The 24,669-nt window shown below is 42.7% G+C and overlaps 4 protein-coding genes and 2 non-coding genes across 8 annotated transcripts; 4 read left to right on the top strand and 2 right to left on the bottom strand.

The window, feature by feature from the left end:
• Window positions 1-127: 127 nt before the first annotated feature.
• Window positions 128-1,585, top strand: LOC104712946 (kunitz trypsin inhibitor 3). 2 transcript variants are annotated; one of them, XM_010429950.3, is made up of 2 exons: window positions 128-907; window positions 1,157-1,585. In XM_010429950.3, the coding sequence occupies exons 1-2, from the start codon at window positions 240-242 to the stop codon at window positions 1,182-1,184; spliced, it is 696 nt and encodes a 231-aa protein (XP_010428252.1). In that variant the 5' UTR covers window positions 128-239; the 3' UTR covers window positions 1,185-1,585. The 2 variants fall into 2 exon arrangements, with proteins under 2 accessions (XP_010428252.1, XP_010428253.1); XM_010429951.3 differs by lacking the exon at window positions 1,157-1,585 and having other exon boundaries at window positions 138-1,003.
• Window positions 1,586-2,351: 766 nt separating this feature from the next.
• LOC104715832 (uncharacterized) lies at window positions 2,352-5,055 on the top strand. Its single transcript, XM_010433205.2, has 4 exons — window positions 2,352-3,231; window positions 3,321-3,467; window positions 3,564-4,081; window positions 4,168-5,055. The coding sequence occupies exons 1-4, from the start codon at window positions 2,352-2,354 to the stop codon at window positions 5,053-5,055; spliced, it is 2,433 nt and encodes an 810-aa protein (XP_010431507.2).
• A 4,881-nt stretch (window positions 5,056-9,936) lies between these two features.
• On the bottom strand, window positions 9,937-12,207 carry LOC147939182 (uncharacterized). Its single transcript, XM_087465903.1, has one exon. It carries the CDS (start codon window positions 12,205-12,207, stop codon window positions 9,937-9,939), a length of 2,271 nt encoding a protein of 756 aa, XP_087322029.1.
• A 1,047-nt stretch (window positions 12,208-13,254) lies between these two features.
• Window positions 13,255-15,375, bottom strand: LOC104712945 (uncharacterized). Of its 2 annotated transcripts, none has more exons than XM_010429949.2 (9): window positions 15,235-15,375; window positions 15,050-15,098; window positions 14,822-14,901; window positions 14,678-14,695; window positions 14,473-14,577; window positions 14,163-14,353; window positions 13,875-14,075; window positions 13,689-13,787; window positions 13,255-13,562 (listed from the first exon to the last, which is right to left on the bottom strand). In XM_010429949.2, the coding sequence occupies exons 1-9, from the start codon at window positions 15,271-15,273 to the stop codon at window positions 13,535-13,537; spliced, it is 810 nt and encodes a 269-aa protein (XP_010428251.1). In that variant the 5' UTR covers window positions 15,274-15,375; the 3' UTR covers window positions 13,255-13,534. The 2 variants fall into 2 exon arrangements, with proteins under 2 accessions (XP_010428251.1, XP_019085281.1); XM_019229736.2 differs by having other exon boundaries at window positions 14,473-14,574; window positions 15,235-15,364.
• Window positions 15,376-17,718: 2,343 nt separating this feature from the next.
• Window positions 17,719-17,825, top strand: LOC147939181 (small nucleolar RNA R71). The gene has a single exon (XR_015567578.1). It is a non-coding gene; the product is annotated as a small nucleolar RNA R71 (small nucleolar RNA).
• Window positions 17,826-23,232: 5,407 nt separating this feature from the next.
• On the top strand, window positions 23,233-23,339 carry LOC147939180 (small nucleolar RNA R71). The gene has a single exon (XR_015567659.1). It is a non-coding gene; the product is annotated as a small nucleolar RNA R71 (small nucleolar RNA).
• The last annotated feature ends 1,330 nt before the right edge of the window (window positions 23,340-24,669 follow it).

The following is a 24,669-nucleotide window of genomic DNA, read 5'->3' as shown; positions in this document are numbered from 1 at the left end:
CACTAAATTACAAATTGTTGGTTACAAAGATTTGAGAAAGAAAAACGTGCGTAGATGAGAGCGAATATTCCATGTTGATGATAGACAAAGACATAAAAGAAGGATACAAACTTCAAATATTTGTTTGGCTACAAAATTTTCTCAATTGTTAGCATTTATATTTTTGTTACATAAGTTTACATATAATAAAGCTATCCAGTATCCACAGAACTAATAACAATTTCTCATACTAAAACTCAATGATGATTCCTTCTTTGTCTTTCATCACTCTCACCGTTCTCTCAGTCGTGATATTGACCGCAGCTCCAGCGGCCGATGCTGTATCAAGCCAAGTAGTCCTAGACATAGCAGGGCATCCGGTTCAGTCTAATGACCAATACTACATCATACCAGCCAAGATAGGAACCGGAGGTGGTCTTATCCCTTCAAGCCGAGACTTAAACACACAAGACTTGTGTCTGAATCTCGATATTGTCCAATCATCGTCTCCTTTCGTCTCAGGCCTTCCCGTAACTTTCTCTCCACTCGACACCAAAACCAAGCTTGTCCAGCTCTCAACTAGTCTCAACCTCGAGTTTGATTCCACGGTTTGGTTATGCCCTGAATCCAAGATTTGGAGAATCGACCACTCTGTGCAACTTAGAAAGAGCTTTGTAAGCATTGGCGGTGAGAAAGGTAAAGGTAATAGCTGGTTTCAGATTCAAGAAGATGGAGATGCTTACAAGCTTATGTATTGTCCGTCTAGCTCCACTGTTGCTTGTATAAATGTGAGTTTGGAGATCGATGATCTTGGAGCTCGACGTTTGGTTCTTAGCAATGATCAATCTTTCACTGTTGAGTTTCAGAAGGCTTATGATTCAAACTCGAATTGTCATCTTGAGTCTAACTCGAGGATGTTCCCTTTTATGTAAGTGTGGAATCTTGGTAATTGTCATATACCAAGTTTGTTTTTTTTTTTACTGAAACAACCAGTTTATATGAAATAAAACAAACAGTTAATCTAGTTAAGAGTTAAGTAAAGTAACACTGTACTACAATACGTAACTTAGAAAATTGCTTAATCTTTTTCGGATTAATTTTGAAAGTCTATAAATCTTGGGTTACATATGTCCGTTAAAATTATTTGATACTTGTTACAAACTCTGAAACTATGCAGTATTTCACTTTGGTACCCCTCGTCGTAAGGGTCTGTTTGGTTCGTCTACTATATAAGCGTCACAAAAAGTCCATTAGGCGGTGCGTGCGTGTGGGAGCTGGGACACTGGATATGGTGGAGGAGATACGACGGATGAGTGGTTACGTAGGAGGTGGGTTTTGGCTTCGGAGACGGAATCGGAATCTGAATCCGATTTGACGGCGGCGGAGATAATGGTTATATGGGCTATACAAGGGCCAACTGCTTTTGGTTTAATGGTTATTTGAGTATGTATACAGTGTAAATAGGCTTATTGGTTTATTCTGGCTAACTTGGTATATTTTACTTCATTACTTGTATATAAAAACTACGCTTCTGCAACTTTGCTGTGATCAAAATAGAATCTTCCTATCAGGAGGATTACGGAATGGTGAATCATTCATTCTCTCATTACTGGTTTTAATCACATTATATAACAAGGGTACTGTTGATGTCCCTTTTGGTCACAATTAGAATATTTAGTTCGGTCAAGGGAGGGTCGAAGTTCTCTTTATTATATCGGTGCCGAGGCACTAAAGGACGGGTTACAACACAATGTAAACGAGTTACAGACAAAGTAAGCGACGGGCTGATAGCTCGTCGACTCTCCGAGCTATAGGCTTGCAAACGTTGACTTTTTCTTGAACGAGCTGAGCTCTGGTTTTTGCTGTACGAATTCAGTTGCCTTTTTCACGATCCCCTTTTCTTCAGGCCGTACGTCCGTATTTATAGGGAATCGTGTCGGTTCGTCTAGGAAAAATACCATAATACCCTCTTCTCTTGAAAGGGATATTTTGGGCTTTTTCCTGGGCCGGGCCCTTTTGTTGGGGTTGGATCCACCCCTAACAATAGTCCCCCCCCTCGCCTCTAGTTCGTAGTCTTTAGGCGAAGGACTGCGCGTGGGAGAATAGCGCGTGAAGGTGCAGTTTCCGACGTTTAGGGTCGAATCGTCGCGTTCGGTGCTTGGAGCGCGTGAAATCCGGAAGTTGGATCGTCATGAAGCGCGTGCTGCAATGATGGCGTTTCTGGATTCTTCTTTCCCCCCTATAAATATCGCTTCCTCGATGTCCCTTGTTATCTTCTTCTCGTGTTTTTGGTGCTTCCGTCGTTCAGGTATTTTTCATTCTTCTATCTCGTCGTTATATTGCTTTTAGCGTGTCGTCGTTTTTCCTTTATTATGAATTCCCCTCGATCCGCGTCGTCCAATCCCTCTGCCGGAAGTCACCTTCGACGAGCGACGACTTCTGAATCTAGCGGCTCTACCAGGTCTGTTCGCCGTCGAACTCGTTCTCCAAGATCCTCTGACTCGTCTTCGACGGATTCAGATGCGGCTCAATTCGAAGAGATAAAGCGTCGTCTTGCTCCCGGATCTGCAGTCCCTAGCTCTTCTGGGCTTACTTTCAAGATTCCTTCCCTGATAGACGAGCCTATGAATGATGGCTTGTCTTCTCCTAATTTGGACGATGTCCCTTTGCCGACCGTGAATCTCTTCAATCATATGCCGGCGACGTCGATAAAAATTGATGCGGCAGTTGACGCACTTCGTATCGGGAAATTAAAAGTTGATGTGACAGTTGTTGCGGATCGTCCCAGGAAACTGAACACGAAACCGAAGATCTTGATTCCGAACGCCTTTCAACGTCCCTGGGATGCTCCTTCCGGTTTTATTTGTCTTTCAGAGAAATACTTCACCGAGTGCGGACTCACCTTTCCTCTTCCGTCTTTTTTGATGACGTATTTTGCTCGTCGAAAGGCGGCTATTTCCCAATTTGCCCCGGCGACCTTTCGAAATGCTGTCGGACTTTCGATCATGGCCGAGGCTGCAGGGGTCAAGCTCACTTGTGATCACTTCAAAGAGTTGACGTGTCTGAATCCGTCGAGTCGGGAGAAGGCTCCTGGGCTTTATTACGTAGCCTCGGGAAAGAAGACGACGCTCGTCGAGGGTGCCAAGGGTAAAACGTATAACTGGAAAGGCTCATATTTCTTTTTGGAAGTTGCCGCGGGGGTTATGGAGGATCCGTCGATCCCTTGGTTTTCTGGGTGGAACCCTTCACCCGGTAGCCGACCCTTCTTGATTAGTTATCTTCACTTGCTTCCTTTGTTTTTTTTTTTAAAACCTCTCCCCCCCCCCCTTTTTTTTTTTCAGTTGTTATTCCGAGGTGTTTGCTTCCATACCCTTCTTCTTTCCGAGCTGAAATAGACGCGATTAAGCTCCGCTGCCCATTTGTTTGGCCGGGAACCGAGGGTAGAAAGGATCGTCCGAGGAAGTCAGCATCTAGCCGAAGACCAAGGGGTACTATTTCCTTCCTTTTTTTTTTTTTTTGGTTGTACATATATACGTTGCGAGCTTTGTTTTGATATTGTCCCCATTATATTTTTTTTATTTTAGCTGAGACTATGGGGAAACTGAATTTGAACGTTCCTAATGCATCCGCTCGCTATCGCCAAGCTCCAGAGCCGTCGTCTCGGTCGGCTCCCCGACAGGATGTTCGTCGAGGTTCCGATCCCCCAGCTGCAGGATCGTCCAAAAAGGTCCCCCCTTCCCCTCGTCGAGCTGTGGAAACCCGTCAAAGGTCTCCCCCGCCTAACCGCCATACTGGCCCTGAAGAGACGCTCCCAAGGAGGAAGGTGGACGGGACTCCTGGTCGCATTGCCGACCCTCCACAAAGGTCACAGAAAAGGAAAGATGGCCCTGAACAAGAGCCATCTGTCCCGCTAAAGAAGTCGAAGTCGGTCGACTTCAGCTGGGATTTTGCCCATTCATCTGGAGCTCGTCCCTTTCCGTCTGACTCGCAGTCTTGTGCCGAGTTGTTTCGAAAGATTCATTACGGCGAAGGTCGTCTCTCCTCTGTTGAAAGGATGAAAGAGTCCGATGCTGTCACCGAAGTTGCTCAAGCGTCTTTTGAGGTTCGTCAGTTAAATCAATTCGCTTCGCAGATCTTCCTTAAGTGTATTTTAATCCTTTTCTTCTCTTCTTTTTTTTTTTAAAAAAGTTTATTGCGCGTATTAACCGCATGGCTACCCGCTACGAACGTCGTGTTCGAGACCTGGAACGTTCAGGGGCGTCGAATGAGAGGATTGAGCGCCTCGAGGCTCAATTGGGGGATGCAGTTCGGTCCAACCAGAGGCTTAGCGACCTTGTGGCCAAGCTCGAACATCACCGGAGTGGGCTTATCAAAGAACGGGATTCTCTTTCGACGAAGCTTAAGGAGTCCGAAGCTTCCTGCAATGGTCTGAAGCTAACCCTTAGCTCGGAGACGAGAAGGCTCAGGGATCGGCGTGATGAATATGGGCACCATGAGCGAATCAATGCCTTTCATGAGGTGGCCGGTCGTGTGCAGAGGCTCTTAGCGAAGCATAAAAGCCACGCCGAAGCGGTTGAAGCGTCGCGGGAGAAATTCCTCGAATACAACCAAGCTGTTGGGAACGTTCAAATGCTGGAGACGCTCGTCGCCGAGGGTCGAATTTCCTTGCTTGATGAGGAGCTTAAGGGCCAGGTCGTGACCGTGATGAATCAGCTGAAGGACGAGGTTGAAGAGTTTGATCTGCCAGACATCTCCGACGCTGATTTTGACTTGTCTCAGATTTTCGCCGGGCCTCTCCCCCCAATTCCGACTTGGATCGCTTCCCCAATCAGCAGGAATACGGAGGGTCATACTGATGAGGGCGGGGATGAAGGGTCGGAGAGTGGGGAGATCGGGGGCGAAGAACTGGACGAGCAGGAGCAGGTTGACGACCGTCCTTCAAATGGGGTTGAGGCGCAAGTCACCGACCAACCTTCTCATGGAGTCGAGGAGCAGGTTCCGGACTGTTCTGCCGGTGGGTTACCTCGTCCTTCCACTCCTGGGCGTGAGTCTCCGGTTGCTGGTCTAGTCTCGTGATCAGTGTTGTCGCCGTGTTGAGGGGTTGGCTCCCTCGTACTATCTTTCTTTTGCCGTGTTTTGGGGTCGGCTCCCTCGTACTTTCTTTCTTTTGCCGTGTTTTGGGGTCGGCTCCCTCGTACTTTATGCGCCGTGTATAGGGGTCGGCTCCCTTGAAAACTTTATTCGTCCTTTTGGAGGCATTAATTGAGGGTCTCATTTAATGCTTTGTTTTTCGAAGCGTTGCTTATTGGATTTATTGATCTCATTTAATGCTCTTTCCGTTTGGAAACTTGTGCCCCCGTTCTATAAATAGTCTGTGTTTTCCTTCACTTCTGTCTTGGTGAGTTCGTTGTGTTTGTTGTTTTTTTTTTTTTTTTAGGAAGAAGAAAGTTGCTCTGATGCCGGTGACAACTAGGTCAGCGTGGTTACGCAGGGCGCGGGAACAGCTCGGCGTTAGGTCTGACGAGGTGATTCAATCGGAACTCGTCTATTACAACGCTCGCATTCAACGGCTAAGGGCTTACATCATTGCCACCCGTCGTTCGTTCGAACGTTACTACGACTTCTGTCGTATTGACGGGGTTGTGGAATGTCTTGAACCGCTGATCGACGAAGGGCTCTTCTTCCCAAAGTGGCGATGGGATCGGTTGGTAAAAGAGCGGACCCGGCGCGAAGATCTATATGCGGAAGTGGTAGTTCCCGCACTTGAGCAGGGCGACCTTGACACTCTTGGTCGGAGGCCGTTCGAGGAGCGGGAGGAGATCGAAGCTCGTCGCGATCGTATCGACGTGCTTCGCCGTTATGTGAGGCAGTTGGAGAGCACAAGTCACTACTTTAGCGAAAGTAGTCGCGTCGATGGGGTTTGTACGTACCTCCAGGACATGGTTGGACGAGGTGTGGCTATTCCGATGGACCTGCTGAAGGATGTGAAAGAGTCGTGCCGCTATTGGCAGACGACAATTGGCGGGTTGGAATTGAACGTGCCTTCCAACGCCGATCTAGGAATTGAATGACTTGTCTTTGGTTTGTTGTTGCTTTTGTTTTTTTTTTTTGTTCTTTTTTTTTTTTTTTGGTTTGTGTCGTAATGGGGTCGGCACCCGCATCAGACTGTTTCGCCTCTCTCTCTTTTTTTAAACAAGTTAAAATTTCATGTTACTTTCGAGAATTCTTCTTTCACTTTTTTTTTTGAAAACAGTGCGACTCGTGATGGTCGGCTTACCCTTTTAGTGCGAGCTAGGACTCGGCTTAAAGTAACCGGGGGCGACCGTTAATAGTCGGCTTACCCATTTAGTGCGAGTGCGACTCGGCTTAGAATAATACGTCGGAACGTCGGGTCATTACCGGGCCAGGGTAATAACTAAAATGATTCGCAAATGACGAGATATATTTTTTGAAAAAGAAATTTTATATTACTGGCGGCTGGGTCCCGTAGAATGGGACTGCCTACGTACCCCCCGATCAGGAGGGATCAAGCCGATCGTAGTTCACATTTACATGCTTATTCATACTTATAGAAAGGACGAGCTACACATAGCCGAGCTCGCTTGGTGATTTTCAGTAGTAGTAACGCTTGAGATGCATTGAATTCCAAGACCTCGGCACCGGTTTGCCGCCCATGGTTAAGAGTTCGTACACGCCGGGATGGACGACCTTAGACACTATATATGGACCTTCCCAATTAGCTCCCATTTTCCCGGCATCCGGTTCGGCAGTATTCTCAAAGACCTTGCGAAGGACGAGATCACCTTCGTCAAAATGCCGATTATGGACCTTTTTGTTATAGTACTTAGCTGCGGCGAGTTGATAGTTCTGGATTCGTAGGAGTGCTTTGTCTCGTTCTTCCTCCAACTCGTCTAGCCTATCCAAGAGCATCTGACTGTTGAGCGCGGTGTTCTGAACGAGCATTGTCCGCCGGAGGCTCGAACTGCCGACCTCTGCCGGTGCCATTGCTTCCATTCCGTAAGCCAGAGAGAATGGGGTTTGGTTAGTGGACGTCCTTGGGGTCGTCCGGTAGGACCAAAGTACTCCATCAAGCTCGTCGGCCCAGGCGCCCTTCTTGGCGTCTAGCCTTTTCTTAAGACCATCGAGTATGGTTTTGTTGGTAGCTTCTGCCTGGCCGTTCCCTTGTGGATACCTCGGCGTCGACTTGCTTAGTTTGATTCGCCATCTTGCACAAAAATTTTCGAACTGCAGGGAGATGAACTGTGAGCCGTTGTCGGTGATTATCTCGTATGGGAGGCCGTGACGACAGATTACGTACTTCCAGACGAAGAGTTGGACGTCCCTTGCTTTGATATTTGCGTAAGATTCAGCCTCGACCCATTTAGTGAAATAATCGGTTAGGACGAGTATATATCGCTTTTGTCTGGAAGTTGGTAATGGGCCGATGATGTCCATTGCCCAGCGCATGAAAGGGTAAGGGGCTACTCCAGCTCGTAGCAGTTCGGTCGGCTGATGAATAATGGGGGCGTGTCGCTGGCATTTTTCACACTTGGCGACGAACTTTTCACAGTCAGATATCATCGTAGGCCAGTAATGGCCATGCTTCCTGATTCGTAGTGCTAGGGCTCGGCCACCTGAGTGATTTCCTCCAGCTCCTTCGTGCATTTCCATCATGACACGCTCGGTGTCGTCGCCGTGTATGCAAAGCAACAAGGCTCCTGCCGCCGTCCACCGGAGCAAATGGTCTTTCATCAAAGTGTAGTGGGCGGCCTTGGCTTTTAATCTTCGTCTAGCCCATTTGTCTGTTGGTACGTCACCGTCGGCTAGGTATGCTCGGATTTCGACCCGCCAATCCGTCGTGTCGCTGCCAGATGCGGGTTCGCACCTTCGGCCTGACCTCATCGACCGATAAGTCGTCCTTATTTCATTTGGTTGGTGGAGTGCGAGGCATGTCTCGGCGTAATTTTCACTTATGCTCGGCGTATCTATGCTTTCTACCGGGATGATTCGCCGAAGATCGAGATCCGATGTTGAGGCGAGTGCTGCCAAAGCGTCGGCCGGAGCATTGTCTCCTCTGGGAATTTTGACGAGTTCGAATTCGTCAAAGCGCTTTGACAAAATCTTTACGACACTAAGGTAGGCGGCCATAGGTTCGCTCTTGGTGTCGTACTCGCCGCTGAACTGGTTGGCGACAAGCTGGGAATCGCAAAAAGCCCGTATCCGCTTAATCTGCATTCCGTTAGCGAGCTTAAGACCGGCGATAAGTGCTTCGTATTCGGCGACGTTGTTGGTTGCTTGGAATCGAAGGCGGAAGGATTGCTCCAAAATTTCTCCGGTCGGCGAAGTCAATCGAATCCCTATGCCCGATCCAAGATGAGAGGACGCTCCGTCAACGTGCAAGGTCCATCTGTCATCTGACGGGTCGACAGGTGTTGGTTCGGCCTCCCCAAACGGCAGCTCGATCAAGAAATCGGCGAGTACCTGGGACTTTGCAGCCGGCCGAGTACGATACTCGATATCGTATTCACTAAGTTCAATCGCCCACTTCGTTAGTCGACCCGATTGGTTCGGGCTGTGCAATATAGATCGTAAAGGTTGGTTGGACAGGACAGCGACAGTATGTGACTGGAAATACGGTCGGAGCTTTCTTGCCGACGTGACTACTGCCAAGGCGACCTTTTCAACTGTTGGGTAGCGAGTTTCCGCGTCGTCAAGTGATTTGCTTATATAAAAGATGGGCCGTTGCTCGCCTCGGTCGTCTTTAACGAGTACACCACTGACGGCCGACTCCGAGACAGCGATATAGAGAAATAAGATTTCGCCTAGCTCCGGCTTTGCTAAGATTGGTGGGGTCGATAAATAATTTTTTAGCTCGGTGAACGCGCTATGACAGGCGTCAGTCCACTCGAACTTGCCCTTTGTTTTGAGAAGCTGGTAAAATGGTAGACACTTGTCGGTCGATCTGGATATAAAGCGGTTTAGAGCAGCGATTCGTCCAGTTAACCGCTGTACTTCTCTGGCGTTCTGTGGTTGTGGTAGATCGATGATCGCCTTAATTTGCTTCGGGTTCGCCTCGATGCCTCGTCTGGTTACCAGGTACCCAAGGAATTCGCCGGATTTTACTGCAAATGTGCATTTGGCCGGGTTTAGCTTCATCCCGTACTTGTTAAGGGTGTCGAAGCATTGTCGCAGGTGAGTAATATGATCCTTGGCATGCTGTGATTTGACGAGCATATCGTCAATATAGACCTCCATAGTCCGGCCGAGCTGCTCGTACGTCGCTCCCGCGTTTTTTAGACCAAAGGGCATGACCTTGTAGCAGTACGTCCCTCTGTCCGTGATGAATGATGTTTTCTCCTGGTCGTCCTTGTGCATCAGAATCTGGTTGTAACCGGAGAATGCATCCATGAAGGTTAACAGCTCGTTGCCCGCAGTTGCTTCGACGAGCTGATCGATTCTTGGCAGTGGGAAACTATCCTTTGGGCAGGCCTTGTTAAGATCGGTAAAATCGACGCAAACTCGCCACTTTCCATTCTTCTTTTTGACGACTACCGGATTGGCTAGCCACTCTGGATATTTTACCTCCACGATTGACCCGGCACCAAGGAGTTTGTCGACTTCATCGTTTACTGCTTGCGACCGTTCAGGGCCTAACTTGCGCCGTTTCTGTTTGATCGGCTTATGCGTTGGGTCGGCATTAAGCTCGTGGGTCGTGACGTTTGGGTCGATTCCTTTCATATTAGTCACGCTCCATGCGAACGTTGAGATGTTGGTTTTGAGGAAAAGTATTAACTCGTCTCGCATGGCGGATGTTATTTCTGTGCCGATATTCACGCATCGCTTCTTGCCGTTCTCGTCTAAGCTCACCTCCTCGACCGCGGCAACGCCTTGTTGGACAGCAGTCGGCTTTCCGTCTGTCGGCGACGTACTGTTGTCGCCGACTCGCTGCTTTGATTGCTATAATTTCTTTCCGGTGCGAAGCTTATGCTCGATCAGAAAACAGGCTCGTGCGGTTTGCTGGTTGCCGCGCAACGTGTACACCCCTTTTGAAGTTGGGAATTTAACGCACTGATGATACGTTGATGGGACGGCTTTCATCTTGTGGATCCACCGGGTGCCGAGGATGACGTTGTAGATTGTCGGCTTGTCGATGACTGCAAAACGGAAATACCTGGCTATCCCCGCAACGAAGATCGGCAAAGTAATTGTGCCGATGGACATAAGGTGATCCCCGTCGAAACCCGTCAAAGAGTGACATTCTGGCATAATGTCCCCCTCGCCGATTTCCATTTTTGCCAAGACGTCTCTGAAGATGACGTTGACCGAGCTTCCAGTGTCGATCAATATTCTCGTCACCTCGCTTTCACCGATCAAGAGCTCGACGACCAACGGGTCGTTGTGCGGTAGGTCCAAACCTTCCAGGTATTTTCCGTCAAAGGTGATTGGCATACTTTCAGCCTCGAATCGCGACGGCCAAGACTTCGTCATTTCGGCTTTCTTAGTATAATCTCTGATCGCTCTAACCGAATCGTTACATCCGGCTAGTCCACCCATTATCATATTGATTCGTCTTATAGTCGGGGGACGTTGATCAGGCTTACGGTCTGTATGCGGTCGTTTGTCGCGACCGCTGTCCTCTCGTCGCTCAGCTAGTAGGTTTGGTATTTCCATCTCGTCTTCACTCTGGTCGGCTAATATCTTTGAATCTTTGACGAACTTTCGAGCGATATTTTCAGCGCGCTTGGCATCATGTCGTCCAGGTCGGACTGTCTTGCTTCTGTCCGGCTCGACGACTATTGCGCCTTTCTTGTATCGTTCCATCAGAATCCTCTGGAGGTAATGACATTCGTCTGTCGAGTGGGTATTACTCTGATGGTAGTCACAATACGAGGTCGCGCTATTTTCAGCTCCTTCTTTCCGGATATACTTATTTTCGCCGATCGCAAAGGTTCGGCGAGTTCGATCTTGGTTCTTGGTGAAGTGCTGCCGTGGCTCGACATAATCGACTTTTGGAGCTACGGCTATAGGCTGTCTGGTTATTGCACTTGCCTCCGAGGAATACTTCTTGGCGTTGATAGCTTTCTCTTCTTCGAGCCCAATGTGCTTTGCAGCTCGGAGTAATGCCTCGGCCACGGTCTCGACATGTGTCAAAGATAATTCCTCCTTGAATCGAGATTCATACCATAGCGCGTTTCGGAGCGCAACGATTGCGGCCGCATCGGGGATTGAGATGTTGACATAAATCTCCTTGAATCGTCCAATAAAGGACCGAAGCGATTCTCCCTTGTGCTGGGTTAAGGCATATAAGTCGGCGTGGGAATTCTTGTCCTCAATTAAAACAGAGAACTGCTTCAGAAACTCAGTTATCAGCTCCCTGATGCTGTCGATTGATCCTGGTGGTAGCCTCGAGAACCAACTCAAGGCGGTCCCCGTCAAATGTTCGGCGAAAACTTGACAAGCTCCTGCGTCGTATTCTGCCGGGCTGAACTGCAATGGGCCGAGGGCCACGCCAAAGGTGAGCAAGAAGTCTCGTGGGTCGACCGTTCCATCGTAATGCCCCAACCTTGGTTTGACCGCTCGTTTGACCGCTGTTGTAGCGAGTCGTTGGGAGAATGGAGTTCGCTGTGTTGCCTCGAGCATGAGTCCGACTTCGGGTGCCTTATCCGTCGCTTTCTGGATCATCGCGGCCATTTCTTTCATTTGTTGTTTCATTGCTGTTAGCTCGGCATCCTTCGTTCGATCTGCCACTTCGGTACCCTGCTCGGCAAGGCGCTGGACGGGATTGCGCTCTAATCCGCCGGTCTGTACATACGGCCCTGGCGTTGTCCTTGCTGAGGTGAAGTTCCTTGGGGTGAGCCGAACGTTGTGGAGATGATTGATTTCGTCTTGCGAATTGAGCTGCGCCGCAGTGAGCGCATCCAAACGGTTGTTTGTTCGCTCTTCTTGCTGGTCGAGGCGCGTTAAGATTCCTCGAAAAAGCTCGTCTATGCTAGAGACGGGCTGGTTATTGAGCAGAGAGAGTTGTGTCGGCGCCTGTGGTGCCTCTGCGGTCGCTGGGGTCGTCAAATTTGTAGCTATGACGAACGTTTCTGGGCTTTCTACCGTCACAACTTTCCTTGGAGCGTCTGGCGTGGGAAGGACTATCTGCTCTGCTTGATCCGTCGCCGGGGTGACTGTTCCCCCCGACGAGCTTGCGTCTTTGCTTCTTTCCTTGTCAACTATCGTCATCTCGTTTAGTTGGTGTAGGTCCGTTCTTCAATTTTTCAGAAAACTTTAACTTGTCGTCCCCCTACCTGGCGCGCCAAATTGTTGATGTCCCTTTTGGTCACAATTAGAATATTTAGTTCGGTCAAGGGAGGGTCGAAGTTCTCTTTATTATATCGGTGCCGAGGCACTAAAGGACGGGTTACAACACAATGTAAACGAGTTACAGACAAAGTAAGCGACGGGCTGATAGCTCGTCGACTCTCCGAGCTATAGGCTTGCAAACGTTGACTTTTTCTTGAACGAGCTGAGCTCTGGTTTTTGCTGTACGAATTCAGTTGCCTTTTTCACGATCCCCTTTTCTTCAGGCCGTACGTCCGTATTTATAGGGAATCGTGTCGGTTCGTCTAGGAAAAATACCATAATACCCTCTTCTCTTGAAAGGGATATTTTGGGCTTTTTCCTGGGCCGGGCCCTTTTGTTGGGGTTGGATCCACCCCTAACAGGTACAATGTCTAAGTTTGCTTACTCCTAGTTGACAGATGCTGTTCTTGAATATTTTTCTTAGAATCCACACTGAAAGATTTCGCGATTGGACGTGTCGAACAAACACAATGGCATGGCATCCGGATTATCGCAGCCGTAGAGTCGTGCTATATGTTCTTGAGAAGAAGTCAAAGAGATGCAATGCTGATGATTCTTCGCTTAATCAAATCTTGTTAGCCATTTAGGTTTGTTTGTTTACAGTTTATGCTATAAAATTAAATGTATGCTATAAAAGATTAAGAACATCACAGAAAACTATGCGAGTCCTCTGCTACAAATATCACTTATACAACAGCTAAACCAAAAAAAGAAGCGAAACATGAAGCTCGTTTTGAGCTCGAAAATCCAAATATAGTCTTTTCTAGTTATTTAATATAATGACAAACTTCATACGCATAATACCATTACTATAAATTAAGTTATATCCACCATTAGTACTTAGAAGGATCATTATTATATGACACAAGTCCCCCGCGATTTCGAGTCCCCTGTAATTAAGCTATATGTCTACTAGCATTACCGTAGGATTTTCAAGTCTCCGCTATGTCTACTAGCATTACCGAAATATCATTCATACAACAAGAGCTAAACCAAAAAAAAAAATGACGAAATAAAATTTAGAAGGAGCTAACGTCAAACCAAAAATAAAATAAAACATGAAGCTCGTTTTGACAGTGTCTTCCAAAATATCTAATATATATATATATATATATATAAAACTTGCTGCTACCTACGCCCAGAATTCTTTTGGTACCATGATAAGAATTGTGTAGAGATGCAACTTTCACAGACATCGCAGCAACAATTACCACCACTTGTACAGCCTTGATTGCCTGCAAGATAACACCAATAACACTTGAAAAAAATTTCTCGCAAATAGTTTTGATATAGCTAGCTGGTCGAGAAACAAGTAGCTAGCAGCAATGGTAAAAAGACCAATACTAATCTGTAAAGCCTACCAATCGATGCGGCTCTTGTGAAACCTATCAATAACAACTGTAAAACGACGAATTTTGCTTAAGCGAGTGCCAACAATAGGCGGCGCCAACCACCACGGCCTACATAATGAAGAGCCCCGAATTAGTGGCAAATTACAGACTGATCTCTGTAATCAAGAATCAATCAATTTGTTTCTGTGCCAGTACTTTTTATCATAGTAGGTTACGATACTTTCGTATGATGGCCTTTGATGACAGCAACGTTTACAGCCTCTGAAGCGGCGCCCAAGGCTGTATAATTCCATTGTAGATGTGCCTATCTTAACACAGAGGATCCGTCCTCCCAAGACACTTCCGTCGAGTTTTAAGCCCCTAGTAGAATGTTTTGCCATATCAATGAGAGCAAATCTGTAAAAAGAAAAGAAAAAATAAAGTCAATTTTTTTTTTGTTTGCGTTTGCATGTAAGTTGAGAGTGGAGGGGACAAGTCACAAACCCCAAGGCAACACCGGTAGCACACTCTATGGGAACATAAACCCTTTTGACCTTTCCACATGAACTGAAATGTTTCCACAACGCTCTCTTGATTTCATGCCTAGGAACGGAAATATCAAATCCTCGACAAAAAAGGGTCCGATTATTGTTTCCCTCATGATCTTTATCTCCGAAATTGCACACATCACGGTTCTGACATCGAAAATATATAAATAAGACTTCTTTGTAACCAACTTATGTAACAAAAGAAAGAACATATGATGATGATCATGATTCATAATAAAAAAAAAAAAGAAAAAAAAAACATATACTCTGAATGGTGTAGATCGTTTGGCACTTGTTTGAATAATCAGCCGTAGTTCTTTAATTGTTTCAGTCATCTCTTTCAAAGATTTCCTCAATTTTTCAATTTCCTGCTGAATAAGAAAACGACACAAAAAAAAACATAAGTTGTAGTTCTCAAGTGAAAGTTGAGAAAAGTGAAGGAAAACAATATTAGTGTAGAATCTGACTGACCTTTTCAGATTTCTCCATCTGCATCCTCCAAAAAAAGTATCCAATTGTAAAACGATTTAAGTTTGTAAGGATAAAAAAAAAAAAACTACTATCACACAGCATTTATAATTAAGCATATATATATAGTAGTATCAGAATAGGAACCTCCTCAGATATCTCATTGTGTTTCTTCTGCTTCTTTCGTTTTTCTTTGATTTCCAAATTATCCAACTCTCTCTTGTTGGCTAGCGTTACAATCAACATAACAAAAATCAGATTTAGATATCGTCATCACAATAGTAATAATAATCAATAAATTAAGAAGAAACTGACAGATCAATACGTGCATATTTTAACCCTTTATCAGGAAAAAAAAATAATCAAATTTCTTACCTTTTTGATAAGGATTCGTGACCTTATGCACATGATGAACTGATACAACCTAAAAAAATTACGAAACAACAACATAAATAGAGTAAGAAGATGAACAAAGAAGACCAGTCGAATTGTGAACAAAACATAAATAGGGTAAAAATATGAACAGAGAAGAAAGCCATAAGAAAGAATGAAAATTATACATCGGTGGATGTCGAGCATTTCTTGAGCCCCTTGTCCATGGTGAAGTTGAGTAGAAGAGAGGAACACAGCCGCTAGGTTTTGAGAAAAAAAAAAAAAAAAAAAAAAAACAAAAAGTAGAACACAGCCGCTAGGTTTTCAATACAAAGAGGAGGGAGAGTCAGAGACCCTAGGTTTTAGCTGGGCTGGGCTTTTGTGGGCCAAAATTTTGTGACGGTGATTAACCCATCAGCTTCAGATAGTTTCTTTCTTTCTTTTCTCCAAGGTACTTGAACTATTGCTGCAAATAGGAAAAAGTTAGAAAAATACATAATCTATTATTTATTTGGATGTTTAATACCTCGTCTTTTTTGGTTGGAATTCAAATTAACAAAAACGTGCAATTTAATACCCGAAAAATTTAAGTATTATCGTTTTCATACTTACAATTTCTTAACAAAAAAAATATTTCAATTTTACTCTTATTTATTTTTATTGAATATTTATTTATAAATAGCAGAAAATTAATTTTAATTTTATTCGAATAAAAATGAGTGTTATAAATATTTTCATTTTATCTATTTTTATTCTTTAATTTAAAAATAATTGATTATTTTTTTCCAAAACTAAGAAAAATGTTTTAAGATTTCTTCAGATTACAAAAAGAAAATCTTCAAAATCAACTATAATGAAGCGTCGCCAAACTCATTCCTCATCGAAAACCAAACTCATATCCCTTCCTTCAAATCCAAATAAATTTCTCAATCGTTTATCTACCCTTACCAAACCTAACAACACCAACCTCTCCAGTCTCCACGACAACCAAATTTATCACGGTGGATGAGTTAGCTCGGGTACAGATCGATTCAAGGATTCAAACTTTCTCTTTGTATCTCTCAATTTCAAATTTTTTGATTTGGGTTTTAAAAGTTTAAGAACTGGTTAATGCTCGGGAATCTCAATGAAATTTAGTTGACCGGACAAAACAAAGTCATCGATGATGATAATGAATTCGATAACACTAATCATTTGGTAATTAGAGATAGACTATAGTCAAGATTTCAAAGAAACCCAATCGCCGAAGCGTTGTTCATTAATTTTGGAAAAAATATTAAATATAATTTTAAAATTAAAGAAATAAAACTCAGATAAAATGAAAATATTAATAACAATAATTTTTTATTTGAATAAAACTAAAACTAATATCCTGCTAATTGTAAATAAATATTCAATAAAAATGAAAAGGGTAAAATTAGAATATTTTTTTGTAAAGAGATCGTAAGTATGAACACGACAACACTTAAATTCTTTCGGTATTAAATTGTACGATTTTATTAATCTGAGTATTAATCGTCCAAATAAATAATAGATAAGGTATTTTTTAGTTTTTTTCCCTCCAAAAAGTTACCATCTCACCTAAATATACTTTCAAGTTTCAACCCAAGTTTACTGGGTCCCACCATAAAGTTGGAAAACACTATCTCTGTTTCAAAATATAGAATGTTTTAACTAAAACCACGCAGATTAAGAGGGTGTTATTGGATTCTTATTTATAAAGATTTTTAGAGAGTTCAACAAAATCATTAAAAGTGAATAAGTGAAAAAATGTTAAAGATTGCTAAAAAAATTTGTTGATTAGTTTTCTAAAATCTTGTAAATTGCTCACAATAATCCTTGTATTTTTGTGATACTTTTCATGACTTTGTTTTGTAAAGAAAGTGTTTAAAATCATGAGTTAATAACATAATAATTGAATTCATTAACAATCTTAGATTCTTTTGTTTTAATTGAATAACTAGGTGATACCCCGTGCTACAGCACGAGATTATATATTTTGTTAGTTATTTTTTTGTTGTAATTTGTATTTTTGTAATGAAGTTTTTTATTTTGACTTAATTTCCTTGTTTATATAGTGTTTATTTGTATATTTGGGGTTATACAGTAAATTGGAAATCCTAATAGAGTACGTAGTTTGTAAAATGTAGTTTTTCACATAAACAGACACACCGCAATATTAGATAGTAGTTTTGTAAGATAATAGACACTCCGTAATATCGGATAGTAGTTTTGTAAGAGGATAGACACACCGCAATATCGGATAGTAGTTTTGTAAGAGTATGAGTTTTTCTTTATTTTGGTTTATCGTCAAAAGAGGAGAAGTTGCTTATTAAATTTTGGTGTGAGATATTTCAATGGTTAGGAAACCATTGTATTTATAGTGAGAGTAGGTATATTTAGGTTATCATTTAGAAGTTAAGAGGCGATCAAGCTTCTCATTGACATTCTTGAGGTCTCTCTTGTACTTCTCCTCAGAGCCATCATTTCCTCTAACTGTGCGATCATAGTCGTCGTGGTAGTTGCCATCAGACTGGGCAAGATTTTCGACGAGTTGCCAACCTTCATCTACGTCTTTGTTCAAGAAGTTGCCATTTGAAGCAGTGTCAAGCAGCATGCGTATCTTTGGAAGTACACCACGGTAGAGAGTGCTCAGCAGTGAGTCGTTACTGAATCTATGGTGTGGGCATTGGCTATGGTAACCCTTGAAACGTTCCCAGGCTTCGCAGAATGATTCAGAGTTCTTCTGAGTGAAACTGGAGATATCATTCTTGAGACGTGTTGTTCTAGAGTTGGAGAAGAACTTGGCCAAGAAAGCTTTCTTGCATTCGTCCCAAGTGGTGATGGTTCCCTTGGGAACGTTTTTCTCCCATTGATGAGCTTTGTCTCCCAGGGAGAATGGAAAGAGGCGCAACTTGTAACCATCCTCACTCACGCCGTTGATCTTGGTGAGACTGCACAGACGGTCAAACTCGTCCAAGTGGTCGAGTGGATCCTCCTTAGGCAACCCGTGAAACTTGTTTCCTTGGATCATAGAGATCAGACAACTTTTGATTTTGAAGTTGTTGTTCTGCACGACGGGAGGGACGATTCCAGCACGCTGAGTATGAGTGTTCGGTGCATCTCCAGCACCAATGTTTCGCGGTCTCGGATTTGGTCCGTTAGGTTGTTCCTTAGTGATTGGTGCGGGATGATCAGTGAGTTGACGAGCTTGTCGTGGTCTTTGTAACCGATTGATGTTGTCGATAGCAGGGAGGAGATTCTGATGTCCTCTTGATCTGGTGGGCATGCAATGCTACAATCAACAGGTTCCTCAGAGGCAAAACAAACAAGCAAACAACCGAAACAAGTTAGTACTCAGAATGATAAGTCTAACAGAACTTAATCTTGCAGAACTTGAAATCTCAAATGTAGCAAAACGAATCCCAAATGGCAACGGCGCCAAATTGATACTAAGATTTTTGTGTCTCCTAGTAGGTTCAATTAACCTTATGTGTTGTAGTACTTAAGGTGTCAATCCAAATGGGATGATGTTGCTAACAATCAAGATGCAATCAAGCAATCACAAGTCAAGCAAATTCAAGAAGAGTGTTTGTCTAACAATCTTAGAATGATCAAAATGCGAAACGAAAATGAGTTACAGAACAAGAAATGAGAATGCATGACAAGAAGCAGAAATGAATAAAAACTTAAACGAGTCTAAACATGAACTACAAGAAAACGAGGAACAAAATAGTCTCGAGAATGTAATAAAAATCAGAAAGATAAAAGTCTTAAGGATGGGAGTAATCTGATATGTTCAAATTAAACCCTAGAGCTACTCTCTCAAATTAAGAGATCACTGCAGTACTTAAGGGTCGAATTCCACAAGGACTCAAAACTACACAATAAATTATATAGTTTTATAATTAAGCTAAACAGATTAAATTGAATTAAAATAAAAGCAATGCAAAATATTTAATAAAAACTGTGAAAATTCAGAAGATCAAAAAGCTAGGCTTAGGGAATTTCTCAGGAAATTATGAAATATTAAATCAATCAATAAATTAGGATTCAAGCAATTAAGAACAGATCTAGAACTCTAAACACTTTTGTAAATTAAATCAGTTCTTACTGCAAATAATATCTAAATTTAAAACCAGAAAATCCAAATCTCTTTGTAAAATTCTAGGTTAAAAATCAGCAATAAAATCAGGTTTAGATTGTTCACAAAATTATTAAATCAAATCTCTTTGCAAGAAATAATTTTGCTCATCAAAAGGTTTTTGTCAGGAAAATCAATTATATTCTCATATCAATTTATTTTCCTAAAGTATTAATTCTAGGTGATCAATCAAGAATTAATATGAAGAACAACCTAAGATGAAGATCTAGAAAGATAATGAATCCTAAATAAACAGATCTAATAATTCATAAAATCCCTGTGAAAAACCCTAAACCTAACAAGCAAACTACTCAGACATAATCAATGAAGAATAAGACATGATTCTGAATAATAAGCAATAGAGATTAAAAGAGTAAGAAAGGAGTTTAAGAATTCTTTTCTCAAAGCAGTTCAGATCTCTCTCTCCAATAGCTCTCAAAAATCTCTCAGGGTTGCAGAAAAATAAAACTTGCTAGAATAAAATTTGGGGGTTTGGAAAACCTAAAAACACTATTTATATGTCCTAAAACACGTCAGTGACTAGTCTTGCAAATATGGAAAACTTCGGGCAATTTGTAAAACTTCCAAATTTGGCTCTTTTCTCGTTGGCAACAAGGGTGTCGATCGATGCTCTCTAGTGTCGATCGATGCCCTCTCTCATATTCGACTCCAAGCTGATTTCCTCCAGATTATTGCTCCAAAATGATCCAAACTGCTCCACTTTGCTCCTTTCATGCTAAAAACCTGTAAAGACTCAAAAACAATCTAGAAACAAATGAAAAGACACTAAAGACTCCTTATATCATGGTTAAAAACCACAAAAACCATGATATATCAACTCCCCCAGACTTAGCCTTTGCTTGCCCTCAAGCAAAACATAAACTTAGACCTGTGAAACAAGTTTGAAAACAGGGAACTCACTCAATTGCATGATGATTCTTATTCACACTCTTCATTTACCTGACTCAAGAACTTACTTCTTATACTTAACCATGATAAGCATCAACATTCCTTACTCAAATCCCACAATCCTCTGGAATCTCTGAAATCTCCATTGTCATCTCATTAGTCAATATTAAAGCACAAATAAGGTGAATTCTTACCTTGGGTGTATTGATCAGTGGCATATGGACTCTTTTCAGGCCAAGACTTTCTTCTTACATCTCCTTTCCTCTCCCTTTTCTCACTTCCATTATTATTATTTTTTTTTTTCTAAATCAAAGGTGTAAGCGAATACCGGGATCATCGGTAATTTACCTACCCCTTGCTTCCAAGCTTTGTGTGATCATTTGACTCAAGAGTAGAATAATGAGGTCACAGGTAATTTACCTACCTCTCTAAACTGATCAAAATCATTTCATCTTTTATTCCTTTTTTTTTTTTTAAGCACTGAAGGGAAGAGAGAGGGGAGACATACTTTGAAAAATTGCACTGTCCTGTATGGCCTGAAGAAGAAGTCTAGTCCACTGATTTCCCACCCCAAAGTAAGAGATTAAGTCCAGTTAAAATCCTGATAAAGGTTGAGACAACGTTAGATCAATCAGATATCTATTGAATAAGGGCTTTCAGGATTGTTGATAAGGCTCATAGTCTTTCTAAGCTTCAGTTCTGAGATCAAGCATAAACAAGTAATCATTAGAGTGTTAGCCAAATAAGAGAAATCATTAGTCAAGATCATAATTCCCAAAGATAAAAAGAAAAATTTGAAAAATTTGACTCAAACTTTATGGTTTTGACTGACATAACCGAAACTCAAAAACAGAAAACATAGTTAGTAACTAACCTCCCCCAGACTTAAACAACATTGTCCCCAGTGTTATCAAGTAAGAGGAAAGCAAAAATAAAAATAAAATAAACAAAAATCAAAATCAAAAGAAAAAGAAAAACCTACCAGTGGGTTGCCTCCCACTAAGCGCTTGTTTTCAGTCATTAGCTTGACTGTGTTGGAGCTCATGCATCCGGAGGATCAGAACATGGCATTGAAATCCTCTTCATCCAAGGCGGTGTATAAGCGTTAGGTGCATGAGGCTTGTCAAGGATGTTAGGAACAGGACCAGGGCGAGACTTAGGTATGGGAGGGTGTCTTTTCTGTCCTGCAAAATCATCAACAGAAGAAACAAGCGCTCTACGATAATCTCGTGGCTTGGTTAACTGCAAAACAGTTTTTATCTCTTTGAAATTCTTGTTGATGATAGGAGGAAGTTTAGGAGAAGAAGATGCATACCTTGGCCTTACCTGAAGGCTCTAGAGTGTGGATTGATGACTCTTCTGTTTGGGAATAGGTTTCTGACTTGGAGCATCAGTTTTGGACAAGCTTTGTCGCGGTCGTGGAGGGGTGTCGATCGATACTCTCTTGGTGGCATCGATCGACACTGAGCCTGATGCTCGTGTTGCAGAAACTTTTTCAACAGAAAAAGTCTGTCCATCAATAGTAGGAGCCCTCCTCAACTTATCCATCTCAAAATTCAAACTCAAACCATCCACATTCAGTGCTATGTGTCCCTTTTGCACATCAATGATGGCACCAGCTGTAGCCAAGAAAGATCTTCCTAAGATGAGAGGATCTTTAGGCTCTTGATCATACTTCAGCACCACAAAGTCAGTAGGAATCATGAAGTTGCCAACCTTAACTGGAATATCCTCTAAAACACCTTCAGGAGTTCTTCGGGAGCGATCAGCTAGGATTAGAGAAATCTGAGTTGGCTTGAATTCTGTCATCCCAAGTCTCACAGCAACAGAATGTGGCATCAAGTTGATGCTAGAGCCAAGGTCACAAAGTGAGTGTGCAAACCTTTCTGTGGAGATAGAGCAATCAAGTACAAAGCTTCCAGGATCTGGTAACTTTTCTGCAGTCCTACACTCAATTGCTGCACTCATTTTCTCAGATACAACCACTTCCTGTTTTCTCTCCTTCTTCCTCTGAACAGGCTGGTTCAACAGAATTGCACTGACATCTTTTGTAAGAAGTGCTCCTTCTTCAGGGCTCAAACCATTGGATACCATTCTCTTGACATAGCGCTTAAGTGGTGGTGAAAGCTTCACTGCATCAATTAAAGGCATCTCAATCATCACCTTATCCATCATAGTCTTGCATCTAGCTTCCTTAAGCTCCTGCTTAGACCTTCTTGGCTTGGGAAAAGGAACCTTAGGCTTGTAGACCCTTTCAACTGTTGGAACCTGAGATTTCGCAGCTTTTGGTTCGGTCTGAGATGAGTGTCGATCGATACTCAGGTGGTGCCGATCGACACCATCATCTGAAACCGAGAATTTTGTCGATTTTTCACCCTGTTTGGCAGAAGCAATTTCAACAGCATCTTCAACCCTCACAGATATGGCATTGCAAGCATGTTTAGGGTTTGACTCAGTTCTTCCAGGAAGAAAACCCTCTTGTCGTTTGACAGACCCAGCAGTCTGAATAACCTGATTCTCCAACTTCTTGACATGAATGTTCAATGCTTCTATCTTCCCATTCAGCTTAGTGTAGACATTGTCAAGCTTCCCATTGAAAGTCACTGTCATTTTCTCCTGTCCTTGCAAAAGCTGCTCAAGCATGGCTTCCATTCTACTCTCTGAAGAATTCTTAGGAGGTGGAGACTGATAAGATGAATTCCCATAGGTTCTTGTATAGCCATTGTTCTGTTGCTGCTTCTGGTCACCATTGTAAGGTCTGTTTCCTTGCTGATTACCGAATCTCTGTCCCTGATACCCAGCTCCATACACATAGTTGACATTCTCTGGCTCTGGCTCAAACGTCTCAACTTCAGCAGCAAATTGGACTGACTTCTTTCCCACAAGAAGATTGTGCACTGAATCAAGCTTAGCACTAACAGAAGCTAACTGATTTGCATCAAACTCTCCATGCAGTCTCTTTCTTTCAGCATCAGCTCTTTTAGCGCTATTGCTAGAAGCCAAATTCTCAATCAAAACTTCTGCATCTTCTGGAAATCTTGTCTTGAAGTTCCCATGACTTGCAGCATCTAAAGCTAACTGATACTTCCAGTCACACCCTCTAAAGAAGATACTCAACAGTTGTACCCTTGAAAAACCATGGTGTGAACAGTCTCTTTGATAAGCTTTGAACCTCACCCAAGCTGCCTTGAAAGCTTCATCATGTCCTTGCTTGAATGAAGAGATCTTGACTCTCAGCTCATCTGACATTGCATCATCATAGAAATGGTTGAGGAAAGCCACCTTGATATCATGCTAGTTTGTCAGAGATCCAGCTGGCAACTGCTTCAACCACTGAGATGCCTCTCCTGCAAGTGAGTATGGGAAGAGCTTGCAGAATATGAAATCCTCAGTCACTCCATTAGCCTTGATACTGGTCACAAGATCCTCAAAATGCTCAATATGGTCCAGAGGCTTCTCATGGGGCAGAGCAGAGAAAGGTCTCTGTCCAACCAGTTGAAAGTAAGTAGGCTTCAGCTCAAAGTCATTCCTCTGGAATGGTGGAGGAACAATTGCAGACCGGTTCTCATACATAAGATCAGCCCGGTTGTAGTCAGCAATGGTCCTTATCAGATCCCGGTTGTTCTCCTGTCGTCGAACGGGGTTCTGTACGTGGTTGGCAGCTCCACGTCCGTCTGCAGGAAGGGGGTGTCGATCGATACCCTCTTGTTGGTGTCGATCGACACCGTCAACACCATCAGCTGGTTCATCGACAACAGCAATTTCAGCAATCACATTGCCCTCAACATCAATCTTTTGGCCCTGCTCATTGCGCAAGTGGCCCTCTTGATCCCTCAAAGCACCATCCTCATCTCGCATAAGAATGATAGTATTAACCATCTTTAGAGATTTGGCTGCCTTTCTGTTCTCACGCTCAAGTTTTCCTAACTCTTGGTTTGACAAATTCACAGTAGGACCAGACTTGTTGCTCCTTGTGTGAGGTCTAGGAGGCATGCACCTGAAACACCAAAGAGAAGAAAAACAAAAACGTGTAAGTAGAAAATAAAAAGAAAAATTTAGACAAAATCTAAAACTCAAATCTAATGGTAGATCAAAAGAGTCCCCGGCAACGGCGCCAAAATTTGATATGCTCAAATTAAACCCTAGAGCTACTCTCTCAAATTAAGAGATCACTGCAGTACTTAAGGGTCGAATTCCACAAGGACTCAAGACTACACAATAAATTATAGAGTTTTATAATTAAGCTAAACAGATTAAATTGAATTAAAATAAAAGCAATGCAAAATATTAAATAAAAGCTGTGAAAATTCAGAAGATCAAAAAGCTAGGCTTAGGGAATTTCTCAGGAAATTATGAAATATTAAATCAATCAATAAATTAGGATTCAAGCAATTAAGAACAGATCTAGAACTCTAAACACTTTTGTAAATTAAATCAGTTCTCACTGCAAATAATATCTAAATTTAAAACCAGAAAATCCAAATCTCTTTGTAAAATTCTAGGCTAAAAATCAGCAATAAAATCAGGTTTAGATTGTTCACAAAATTATTAAATCAAATCTCTTTGCAAG

This window comes from Camelina sativa, chromosome 9, assembly GCF_030686135.1.
Source record: "Camelina sativa cultivar CO46 ecotype springtype chromosome 9, ASM3068613v1".
NCBI classification, from domain to species: domain Eukaryota; kingdom Viridiplantae; phylum Streptophyta; class Magnoliopsida; order Brassicales; family Brassicaceae; genus Camelina; species Camelina sativa.
The sequence above is the reverse complement of the archived record's forward strand: the minus strand, read 5'-3'. Positions and strand labels throughout refer to the sequence as shown.

Excerpts from the sequence above, each read along its gene's own strand:
- LOC104715832 (XM_010433205.2), top strand. The coding sequence starts at position 2,352 with ATGAATTCCCCTCGATCCGCGTCGTCCAATCCCTCTGCCGGAAGTCAC. Across the intron at positions 3,468-3,563 it reads ATCTAGCCGAAGACCAAGGG|CTGAGACTATGGGGAAACTG; the intron begins GTACTATTTCCT and ends TTTTTATTTTAG. Across the intron at positions 4,082-4,167 it reads TTGCTCAAGCGTCTTTTGAG|TTTATTGCGCGTATTAACCG; the intron begins GTTCGTCAGTTA and ends TTTTTAAAAAAG.
- LOC147939182 (XM_087465903.1), bottom strand. The coding sequence starts at position 12,207 with ATGACGATAGTTGACAAGGAAAGAAGCAAAGACGCAAGCTCGTCGGGG.
- LOC104712946 (XM_010429950.3), top strand. The coding sequence starts at position 240 with ATGATGATTCCTTCTTTGTCTTTCATCACTCTCACCGTTCTCTCAGTC. Across the intron at positions 908-1,156 it reads TCGAGGATGTTCCCTTTTAT|TATTTCACTTTGGTACCCCT; the intron begins GTAAGTGTGGAA and ends GAAACTATGCAG.
- LOC104712945 (XM_010429949.2), bottom strand. The coding sequence starts at position 15,273 with ATGGACAAGGGGCTCAAGAAATGCTCGACATCCACCGAT. Across the intron at positions 14,902-15,049 it reads CACGAATCCTTATCAAAAAG|CCAACAAGAGAGAGTTGGAT; the intron begins GTAAGAAATTTG and ends TTGTAACGCTAG. Across the intron at positions 13,788-13,874 it reads GTAACCTACTATGATAAAAA|GCCGTGGTGGTTGGCGCCGC; the intron begins GTACTGGCACAG and ends TTCATTATGTAG.